The sequence below is a fragment of the Amphiprion ocellaris genome, chromosome 20, assembly GCF_022539595.1.
Source record: "Amphiprion ocellaris isolate individual 3 ecotype Okinawa chromosome 20, ASM2253959v1, whole genome shotgun sequence".
Lineage (NCBI taxonomy): Eukaryota > Metazoa > Chordata > Actinopteri > Pomacentridae > Amphiprion > Amphiprion ocellaris.
Window position 1 is genome coordinate 28971271 of NC_072785.1, and position 12492 is coordinate 28983762.

Here is a 12492-nt window from a genome sequence, read left to right on the forward strand (position 1 = left end):
TGCAGTTTTTTACATTTATTTTGGTCATTTTGTGTCACATTTTGGTTGTTTTGCATGTCTTTGTAGCCAGTTTTCCTCTTTGTGGGAATTTTTCTCTGTATTTATGTCTCTTTGCATCCTATTTTGGTAGTGTTGCGTCTCTTTTTCTGTATATATTACATTTCTGGAACCACTCTCACCCTGTTCGGTATTCTGTCTATGTGATTACAGTAAAAGCTGCAGAGCTGAAATAATACAACGTGCTTTTTGAGAGCATCCATTTAAACCGTCGTGTCATATTTAGCTGCAGCTACCTGCCATTTGTTACTTGTTTCTGTGGTAACAAAATGCAAATCGACTGAACAAACACCAAACAGAGGAGAGCTTCTGAATGAGCAGAGTAAATATGTGAGCGAGGTGGAAGATAACGCTTCATTTTCTCCTCTTTGCTGCAGAACAACAAACATATCTAACGATCTCCGTTTGCTCAGAGTGACGCTGAGGTTTCAATGGAAGCTGCTCTGGACATCTGGGCTCACAGACTCTCAGCTTCATTATGCAACACTAATCTGATGGCTGCGTTCAATAGCAGCCTTTGTGCTGCTGCTGAGGAAACTGCAGAACCTCCTGCAGAACCTCCTGTAGAACCTTCAGCAGAACCTCCTGCAGAACCTCTTGTAGAACCTCCTGCAGAACTTTCAGCAGAACCTCCTGTAGAACCTCCTGTAGAACCTCCTGTAGAACCTCCTGCAGAACCTTCAGCAGAATCTCCTGTAGAACATCCTGTAGAACCTTCAGCAGAACCTTCAGCAGAACCTCCTGTAGAACATCCTGTAGAACCTCCTGCAGAACCTTCAGCAGAATCTCCTGTAGAACATCCTGTAGAACCTTCAGCAGAACCTTCAGCAGAACCTCCTGTAGAACATCCTGTAGAACCTTCAGCAGAACTTTCAGCAGAACCTCCTGTAGAACCTCCTGTAGAACCTTCAGCAGAACCTTCAGCAGAATCTCCTGTAGAACATCCTGTAGAACCTTCAGCAGAACCTTCAGCAGAACCTCCTGTAGAACATCCTGTAGAACCTTCAGCAGAACTTTCAGCAGAACCTCCTGTAGAACCTCCTGTAGAACCTTCAGCAGAACCTTCAGCAGAATCTCCTGTAGAACATCCTGTAGAACCTTCAGCAGAACCTCCTGTAGAACTGGTCACACTGTAGCACCGAGCAGAAGAAGGGAGGAGACGGTGAAGATAATAGTTTCTACAACAGCTCACATGAAAGAATAATTATCTGAGGAGTTTGTACCTGGGTAATAAAATCTACTTGGAAGTTCAGGTAGTTAAAAATCTAATATTTTGTAATATTTTGTCACGCTGCTTGGACAAAACATCATATTTTCCGCCAGCCGAGGGAAATGAGTTTTATTCGTGCCTGTGAGTCGGTCTCAGGTGACCCAGACGACTCGGAGGTTCTGGTTGCAAATGAGACGCAACAGGAAAAACTAAACATCAAACAGCCAAAGCGAGACAAAAAAACAACATGAATAAGACCAAAAATGAGACAAAATAACACAAATGAGACTCAAAACAAACAAAAAATGGAACAAAACAACACAAACAAGACATAAAATGACCAAAAAATGGGAGAAAACAACAAAAATAAGAGGCAAAACAAACAAAAAATGACACAAAACGTCACAAACAACACATAAAACGAACAAAATGAGACAAAACAACAGAAATACCTGGATTTAACTAAGCAAACAGGTAGGATCCTTCCATTGGATAATTACTGCAGTGATGAATCTGTTTCAGCTGCAGCAACTTATTTAACTCCAGCTGATGCAGTGAGGAGCTTCTCATGTTGGAAGACAAATCCTGTGGTCATGGAAAGGATGTTAATCTGTCCCAGAAGGTTAAATTATTGACCTGCATCAAACAAAGAAAACAACTAAGGAGATGAAACTACTAAAATCAGGTTAAAAACCTGCTCCATTTGCTCCATTTTGGTCATTTTGTGTCTTATTTTGCTTTTTTTGCATAATTTAGAGAAGTTTGCCTCTACTTTAGTCCATTTTGTGTCACTTTTGGATTGTTTTGCATGTCTTTGTTGCCATTGTGTGTCTCTTTGTGATCATTTTGCAACTCTTTATGGTTGTTGTATGTCTTAGTTTGGTCATTTTTTGTTCCTTTGTGATAATTTTGCATCTATTTGGTTCCCCCTTGCTCCATTTTGGTCATTTTGTGTCTGTTTGTTTTATGTCTTTTTTGGTCATTTTGTGTCTTAGTTTGATTGTTTTGCTTCTGTTTGTAGTTGGTTGCATTTTATTTTGGTATTTGTGGTCATTTTGCAGCTCTTTATGGTTGTTTCATAACTTATTTTGGTCATTTTCTGTCCCTCTTGCTCCATTTTGGTCATTTTGTGCCTTATTTTCATTGCTTTTCATAATTTATAGAAGTTTGACTCTAGTTCATTTTGTGTTACTTTTGAACTGTTTCGCATGTCTTTGTTGCCATTGTGAATCTCGTGGACATTTTGCAGCTCTTTATGGTTGTTTTATTTATTATTTTTGTCATTTTTGTGTCAATTTGTGATAATTTAGCATCTCTGTATGGTTCACTCTTGTTCCTTTTGGTCATTTTGTGTTCTATTTTCATTGCTTTTCATCATTTATAGAAGTTTGCCTCTACTTTGGTCCATTCTGTGTCATTTTTCGATTGTTTTGCATGTCTTTTTTTCCACCATTCTCCGTCTCTTTTGCATCTTATTCTGCTTTTTTCACGTCTTTCTGCATTTACATATATATTTTATTTTTATATTATAGAGTTTTTTAAATATTTCTATATGTACTGATCTTTTCTCTGAGAGTTTCTGGTCTTGTAGATGCAGCAGAAGTCAAACAGCAGCTAAAAAACAAATATCAAAGTGTTCTTTCAGAGCTTTTTATTTCTTTATTGCAGACTTAAATTAAATTAATCAAACAAAAAGCTACAGACAGGAACTCACATACAGTTTTATTAATAACTCTTCCAGCTCTTGTCTCCCTCTAGTGGCTGTAAATGAAGCCACAGCAGCTGAAATCTGTCTGAGTTTGTCCTCTTTGGCTCATTTTCCAGCTCTGAGTCAACAGCTGACGGTTTATTTTAGGTTTTGCATGCAGCTCAGAATGCACCAGGTCAGTGGGGCAGCATGTTTATTTTAATAATTTCTGCTATTTTCCTGCAAAAATCCGACATTTTATCTCGTGTTTGTCTGTAAGAAGCAGCTGGAGAAGGAAAAACTTACAAGTTTGGATGGAAACTGCTGCAATAAATTAAAATCATTTGTCATTTATTTAAATTAAACAAAGCTTCACAGCGCAGTTTTTTCTTCAAAATTGTAACCAAAACCATGGCAGTAAAGAGTGTTTTTATTCCAGTTATTTGTTTAAAGTAAAATTTCAGGTGCTTGTACTTCTCTACAAATGTGTTTTTATACTAATTTAAGTTTCTATTCTACATTTACAACAGAAACATTCAGGTTCTCACTCCTCAGTGGTAAGTAAAAGTCCTGCATTTAAAATGTTGCCTATTAAAAGTAAAAGTACTAAATGCAGAATAATGTCTCCTGTGACTGTATTATTATTATTATTATTATTACTATTAATGAAAACCATGACAATACTCAGAATTATTTCTATTATTAACAATATATTATATATTGAAATACTTTAAAAATATTGTTATTATTGGAAACCACAATAATAATAATCATTATTATTATTATTATTATTATTATTATTAACAATACATTATAGATTATGATATTTAAAAAATGACAGCAATAACTATTATTAATAATCTAATATATATTATAATATAAATAATAATAATGATAGTTTTTATTATGTAATGAAAAAGACTATAATAATAATAACAATAATTTTAAAATAATAATAATAATAATAATAATAATAATAATAATAATAATAATAATAATAATAATAATAATAATAACTATTATTATTATTATTATTATTATTATTATTATTATTATTATTATTATTATTATTATTATTATTATATCGAGTTTTTCAGAACAACTCAAGGACATTTTATAAAGAAACAAGGGATAAATAAAATACAAAAAAGGAGCAAATAAAAATAAGCATTTTAGGCAGTGTTGAAAGCATGTGTCTTTCAGGATAATTGAAATAATACTAAACATTATTTGCATTATTTATTTTAAAAATCTTCTGTTGCAGTCGGTTCAGATTGAGCTCATTTAACTGTTAATTGCAACTTATAATTATTATTACTAATACTAATAATGTCTATTTAATTACAAATAAATCTGCCTATTAATTTAAACTATTAACTGATTTATTACATAAATAATAAAATAAAAAAACTTTAATCATGAGAAAATATCTTCGCAAGTGCTCTGAATTATTATTTATTTTAATTTCACTCACAAAAATCTTCACCAGATAAATATAGTGAAGTAAAAAAAGTACATATAAAAAGAAAAAAAAATCTAATTTATACTTGAATGCGGTAGTTTGAGTAATTTTTAATTTACAATCTAATAATACAGAAAAATACTGACTATTCTGCATGAAGAAATACTTTTGATACTTTGTCACTGTAATTTTGCACTTTTGCTTCAGTAGAATTTTATAATTTTACATTGTAGTACCAGTAATTTTACTTTCAATACAACTTTTTATTCCTTTTTAATCTTAACATTATCATCATAATAATATATTTTGTTTGCTTTGTGCACCACCTTGAAGCTGTACTTTCAAGTGTTTTTAAGATTATTTAGTTTACAATCTGAGAGTTTGTTAAATTATTCCACCTGTTCGAGCTTGACAGTTGATTTTACGAGGTTCCTTAAACGCAGCACGCTTCATGCCGCTATCCAGGTGAATAAATCTACCTGTAATCTGATCAGGACTTTGAAATACACTTTCCAGATGAGCAGAAACCACCTTTAAGCTGCTCTAAAGGTACAACAGGCCGTTTGAAAGGAGTCAAACTGCGGGTTCGGCTCTTTTTAAGCCGCTTCAGTTCCTCCTCCGGTTTAATCATTAACGGATCTGGAGCAGGAAGCTGAGCTTTGTCTCGTCTTTGTGTCTGCAGAACTTTTCCCGTCCGGTTCCTTCCACTCCGCCTCACCTTTCTGACGTCTCACCTCCAGTCCGCAGGTACTTTTCTGCTGCTGTTTTCGGTCCAAAGCGGCCGAACCGTCCGGACAGGAAGTGAAAGTAGAAGCAGACTGCAGAGGAGATTCTCACCTGAGCTCGTCCACAGGTAAAACCTCAACTCTGTTTCTGCTCCACTTAAAGTGAAGGTTGATAAATGTTAGAGTTTAAAATACACGTAGAAGTTTCAGCTGCTCAGTTTGTGTGATCATTGATCAGCTGATTATTTATTTGACCTCAAACTTTCTGATCAGCTGACTGCTGCTTTTATGACCGAATTAAAAAGACTTTATAGAGGAAAATAACGACAAATAATATAGTTTACTGTAAATCAACACAATGTAATTTCATTTAATATAATGTCATGCAGTATGATGTACTGCAAAATAATGTAAGCTATCGCAATGTAATTTAATGTAATCTAATACAGTATGATGTAACATGATATACTGTGCTATAATATCATAAAAAAATAAAGTTTGTATGTGTTTGATAAGCATTAGTGTTTAAATGTGTGTAGAGGGTTTGGCTGTTCAGTTTCTCTTTGATTATTTATTTGACCTGAAACATCCAGATCAGCTGACTGCTGCTTTCTGAAGGCTTCAAACCATTTAATAAAACTTTATCGAGGAATATAACCTCAAAGAATGCAATGATGTAAAATATAATATAATATAATATAATACAATATAATGCAACATAATTTAATTTGTCATGTAAAATCATGTAAAGCATTGTAATATAATTTAATATAATTAATATGTAATATTATATAATATAATACAATATAATGTAACATAATAATGTAATATACTATTATATAATATAATGTCATGTAATGTAACATAATATAACATAATATAGTATGCTGTACTATACTGTAACATAATATAATGTAATATATAATATCATGCAACATAATTAAATATAAAATCATGTAAAATCATGTAAAATATTGTATTGTCATTTTGTCTAATTAATATATAATTTAATGTATTATAATACAATAAAATGTAACATGATATACTATGATATAATATAACATAATATAATGTAACATCAATTAATATAATTAATGTATAATTTAATGTGATTATAATACAATAAAATGTAACATAATATAATATAACATAATATAATATGGCATAATATAATATAATATAATATCATATCATATAATGCAACAAAATTTAAAATAATGTTATGTAAAATTGTGTGAAGTGTTGTAATGCTATTTAATATAATTTTTTACATAGTTTATGTAATATATTGTAATATATCTGAATATAATATCATGTAATATAATATTATAACTCAACATAATATCATATCTTATAATGTAACCCTGCAGACATTTACTCTGTTAAGAAGAAACTGAGTAACTATTATTTTAATAAGTTATCAGAAATTATTAATGAAATTTATATAAATTATATTATTATATCAGTAAAATTGATGATTTGTCTCATAACAGTTATTTAATTAAATGTATTCAATTTAATTTATTATATGGATATAGCAAATTGTCCTCACTTTCATGTTCATTTAATGTTAAATTCTTTGGTCGTTGTGTTGATAAAATGGCAGTAAATAATGAAAAATGCATACAGATGAAAGTGATCAGTCTTTATTTTGGCGAGGTGGAAATTTATTAGAGCAAATTATTAATCTTGAGCCAAAATGGGACCGTAAGTCTTTGGATTTTAGATTTTAGAAGCTGTTTGACTGCATTTACTTGAATTTTATGAATTTATAGGTGAACATTTTTCACTAATTACCTTCAAAATCTATAATTTTGTCTCTAGAATGACTATAAATAATGAAAAATACCTGCAGATTGAAGTGATTTAAGTCTTAAGTTATCATTCTAGTGTCCAAACAATCATTCCAGACTGAAAAACATTCAGTTTTCTATTACTTATGACAAAGAAAAGCTTCCAATCTTCGTGTTTAAGAAGCTAGAAACAGCAAATGTGACGTTTTTGAGCAGCTACTTCTTGTTTTACGCTGAACAATCAACTACAATCTGCAGAAGAAGCATGTTTATGTCTGTCAGGATGTGGTTAAACATCTGATGGATGCATCAAAACAGTCAAAACAGGTCTAAAAGTTGTGATTTCACTTTCAGTTTGGCTTCTTTTTAATCAACTCCTCGCTGCTTTTATCTGGATTTTGGGAGCTAAACAATCAGATGAAGGTGTGTCGGTGGGTTTTTAGTAAGAAAATAAAACTGAAAGTACAAAACGGAGCAATAGAACAGATTTTTAAAAGTCTCACCGCTGCTCCAACACTTTCGTTTGCACTTTCTCGTAAGCAGAACTGCTGGCTGCTGTGTTGTCAGTAAACAAAGCTGCTCCACCTGTCGCCTCCCACAATCCCCAGAAACACACCTGAGCGACTCGCAGAGCAGCAGGTCGAACCACGTCTGCTGCACTTTTTAACCTGTTTTTGGTGGTTTTTCACCCTCAGTTGGATGTTCAGATGTCAGAAATGATGGATAAATCTGGTGAGAACCCCTTCGAGGACAATGTTTCTGTGAAGAGCAACGGGAAGCTGGGAGTCGTGAATTCGTTGAGGAGGAGCATCCGAAGGGTTGCAGAGAAAAGTCCGATATCAATTGGAGGAAAAGATCCAAAAACACCTAAACAGGACGACGAATCTGCCTCTTCACCTCCACCTCCGTCACCCAGTGAGTATAAAAGCACCATAAAATCTGCCGGGAGCTGGAGGTAGAATAACAAACCCTCCAAGGTCAGAAGTAGAGGTGATGCTTGGTGTTTTTTGTAGCTGAGAAGTCACCTTTTTCCACTAAAGATTGCATTTTAATCCTCCTGTTGTCTTCATTTACGGGCACCAAAAAATATTGTTTCTTCGTCTGAAAAAAATCCAAAAATTCAGCAAAAAAAATTCCCCAAATTTCTGAAAATGTGCAGAACCTTCGCAAAATTCCAATAATTCCTTAAATGTTTCCCTTTAAAAGTTTTAATTAAAAAAAAATCCCCCAAATTTGGCAAGAAAATTCTTGTAAATATTTTCAAAAAATGAGAAAAATCTTCCAAAAAAATCCTAAAAATATCTAAAGTGACTCCATATATATCAGCAAAACTTCTTCTGTTTTTAAACACTTTTTTCCGCCAAAAAATTTTCAAAAAATTTCCCAAAATGTTGAAAATGTGGACATAAGTGCTGTAACTATAAAAATATATTTAAACTTTAAAACAGGTCAATTTGGCCCGCAGGACGACAGGAGGCTTAATGGGAAAGAGTCAAAGTGAATAATGCAAACAGTGATTTGTTTACTTTCACTTTTACTCTTGTAAATCCTTTCAACCTTATAAGTAAGCCCTTCTTTTCTTTCATTAATGTTTGCTCAACAATTGTCTGTTAACATCAGTGTATAACCTGAAGGTAAATGGAGGGAAATGGTGCATATGAATGAAAGCAAAGTCTGATCATGCAGTAAATACATCCCATAATCCATAGAATTTCTTCTCATAAATGACCATGATTCAATATTGACAAACAATAAAAGGGAAAACACTTCCAATACTTTGTATAGACACTATAAACTAATATGCAGCAAAAAAAAATCTGCCTTGTTTTGTACCGAATTAGATGTTTTTTCGTGTAATTCTCCGTAAATCGTCTGCATTTCCTCAAACATCCACCAGAAAACGTACAAACTTGTTCCACTCAGCTGTTGCTGCTATTATATAGAAATGAGTGGGTGGAAGGAGCAGTAGTGTGGGAATAAAGTAGCACAAAGAGCAAGATAACAAATAGTTCCAGTAGAGAAAAATACAAGCATCACTGCTTGTAAAACAAACCAAACCTGTGGGTGCAGGAAGTTGTTTCAGAGCAAAGAGTAAGCGATGTTTGATTTTAAGAGACTTATGTTCATCCAGTACACAATATCCAGGGAAGGAATCAGTCGAGAAATTATTCAGCAGTTGTGAATCTTAGAACAGGAGGATGATCTAAAACAAAATGACCAAAGACCTCGTGAAAACAGTGTCGACAGTTCGGCATGAACGACCCAAAACATGCAGCTGAAAGTGGTTGATTTGCAGGTTTTGTTGAGTAATTTTGCAAACTAGAGGACAGAAAAGTAAACACTAAAACATTGAACTAAATCAAGAAGTTGCCTTACGTTCTCAACATTAATATTTAAGCTCAACAACAACAACAAAAAACAGGTTGCATCAATCTTATTAAAGTGTGTTTTTTGAGTGTGAACCATCTGAAAGTGTTCATAAAAAGACTCATAGGTGTCTTGGTGGCCTCACTAGTCTCTTTCTTGTAACTCCTTTAGAAGAGTCATAGATGTCTTGGTGGCCTCCATCTCTACTTGTTTCCTTGCAACTCCTTTAGAAGACTCATAGATGTCTTGGTGGCCTCCCTCACTAGTCTCTTTCTTGTAACTCCTTCAGAGAGAGTCATAGGTGTCTTGGTGGCCTCACTAGTCTCTTTCTTGTAACTCCTTCAAATTAGTCATAGGTGTCTTGGTGGCCTCACTAGTCTCTTTCTTGTAACTCCTTTAGAAGAGTCATAGATGTCTTGGTGGCCTCCATCTCTACTTGTTTCCTTGCAACTCCTTTAGAAGACTCATAGATGTCTTGGTGGCCTCCCTCACTAGTCTCTTTCTTGTAACTCCTTCAGAGAGAGTCATAGGTGTCTTGGTGGCCTCACTAGTCTCTTTCTTGTAACTCCTTCAAATTAGTCATAGGTGTCTTGGTGGCCTCCCTCACTAGTCTCGTTAAGTCTAGAAAATACCAGATAAAAGTGGTGTGATTGATTGGATGTTTACTGACAGCATTTCCTGTTTTCCGGGGGAGGTCCAGGGGAATCTTCAAACCTGATGAGCTGGATTCTATAATAACTACAGTCACTAAAAACACGACACAGTGATCTGCAGTTTCTGAATCCCACAAGCCTTGAACGTTGCTTTACTAATTGGTCTTCTGGGTGTTTTTTTGTCACATTTTTACTCACTGCGGAGTCGATTTCCACTGCAAGGTAAAGTGGAAAACAACCATGAAGACCTCAGAAATGTCTTCTGTGTAGAATAACATGCTTAAAATCATAGTAAAGGAAGAACAGAAGTTGAATTTCTTTGATTATTTATTCACAAATTAAAAAGAAAGACATGTAGGAAGATGTTTCACCATGCTGAATGTATCTTCCAACAACTTTCACATTTTGCTAATTTAAACAGGCATTTTAATATCAGTGAAAGCGATGAAATTAACATTACGTGTCATAGCGTCTGCAATTCATCGACATTTTTTACTGCAACTCAGCCTCTTTTTTCTAAGTAGGATTGCAGATTAAAAAATGCAAAGAATGCTAAATCTAATGACAAGATAGAATCAAAGTATTAACTGAAAATCAGAGTTTTGCATTTTATAACAGACAATACCGAATTCAGGAAAACTAAAAACCTAAAGTTCCTCAAAATAATATTCATTTGAGAGGAATCAAAAATATTTAAGCACATCTAACTTAATTTGGACCAACTTAATTTAATTGCCAATTTAAACAATTTAAGTAAGTCGGTCCAACAGCTCTCAAACTTTTCTCTTTTCTGTGCATTTTGCTGTAAATTCAATCTCTTCCTGCTGTTTTGTGCCTGAAAGTTTGATGTTTAGATGTGTTTGTGGGTGGAAGAAACTGATTCTCTCTTAGGTTTGTCAGCTTCAGGTTGAATGTGTTTCGATCTTTTATCTCTTTGGGTGTAAAAAGGCTGTGAACGAATAAAGTTGAGTCAAATGTGTGATTTAAAGTTGGATGTACAGTAGATTATGGACAGTTTCTTCTTTATTATACTCAGTTAATGCTGAAGTTTTGTCAGTTTCTGATATTTAATGTTTGAATCCGTTGTTGAATTTCTCCTGGACGATTAATTCACCACCTTTAGGGTTGTGATATTAAAAAAGAAGATTTTGTTCTATTGTGTTTAATTTAAATTGTTTCTGAGGAGGCCTGAAGCAATGACCTGAGGAAAATTAGAATAAATTGTGTCCTTCTCTGTATAATTTTGAGGAAAAGGCAGATTCTGTCTTCATTTAGAGCCACTTTGTCATGTTTTAACAGCTGTTTTTAAATATCAGGAGGTCAGAGAAGCATCAAAATCACTTCATCATCTATTGTCAGTTCATCTTATTCTATTAAACATGAGATTTTAGCAACAATTACTTGAATTTAAGGATAATCTGGTTGGATTTTGGTGCACAGATGTCAATAATAATGATAAATTTTCACACAAATGTCTCTGAAATGCAGTAAAGTCGAAGCAGAAAGTAGAATCAAGTTAAAAATGCACAACTAAAGAAGAAAACCATAGAATTATACTTAAATACGGCATTAGAGGACTTGAGTAAATGTAGAATAGTTAAATGTGTTCATCAAATTGTGTCCCATTATGAATAATTTTGAGAAAAACAAGAATCTGGCTTTATTTAGAGCCACTTTTTCATGTTTTATTAATGCTCAGGAGGTAAAATAATCTTCGAATAACTTGATAATCCATCATCAGTTTGTTTTATTCTATTAAACATGAGATTTTAGGAACATTTACTTAAATTTAAGAATAATCTGATCAAATTTTGTGTACAAATGTTGATAATTATGATCAAATTCCACACAAATGTCTCTTAAATGTAGTAAAATTGAAGCAGAAAGTAGAATAAAGTCACGTTTTATTAACTCAGGAAGTAAGAGAAGCATCAAAGCACTTCATAATCTATCATCAGTTCATCTAATCCTTTGAAATGTGAGATTTTAGTAACATTTATATGAATTTCAGGATAATGTGATTGTCTTTTGGTGCACAAATGTTGATAATTATGATCAAATTTTCACACAAATGTCTCTTAACATAGTAAAGTTGAAGCAGAAAGTGGAATAAAGTTGAAAATGATCAACTAAAGTAGAAAATCACTCAATAATTTTGAGAATTTAGATCCACTTTGTTGAGTTTTATTAAAGTTTAGGAGGTCAGGGAAGCATCGAATCGCTTCATAATCCATTGTCAGTTCATTTTATTCTATTAAACATGAGATTTTAGCAACATTTACTTGAACTTCAGGAAAATCTGATTAGATTTTGGTGCACAAATGTCAATAATTCTGATAAATTTTCACACAAACATCTCTTAAATATAGTGAAATTGAAGCAGAAAGTAGATTAAGGTTAAAAATGTTTCACTAAAGTAGAAAACCTTTCAATTGTCCTTTACTACAGCACTAGAGGACTTGAGTAAATGTACTTTTCCACCACTTTCAGGCAGGCAGTAGTAGGAAAAACTGCTGCTTATTTGTTCATTTTGAAGCA

At 33.1% G+C, this 12492-nt stretch overlaps 1 protein-coding gene across 5 annotated transcripts in view; it reads left to right on the forward strand.

Moving 5' to 3' along the window:
• The first annotated feature begins 4946 nt into the window (after positions 1-4946).
• Positions 4947-12492, forward strand: part of exoc3l4 (exocyst complex component 3-like 4) — a 44141-nt gene continuing 36595 nt past the window's right edge. The window contains exons 1-3 of one of the 5 annotated variants that reach the window (XM_055006009.1): positions 4947-4965; positions 5157-5269; positions 7630-7849. In XM_055006009.1, the coding sequence (XP_054861984.1) occupies positions 7642-7849 (208 nt within the window). In that variant the 5' untranslated portion in view covers positions 4947-4965; positions 5157-5269; positions 7630-7641. Of the gene's footprint in view, positions 4966-4996; positions 5270-7629; positions 7850-12492 lie in introns of those variants that run through there. The other 4 variants (XM_055006008.1, XM_055006010.1, XM_055006011.1 and 1 more) reach the window with 4 other exon arrangements.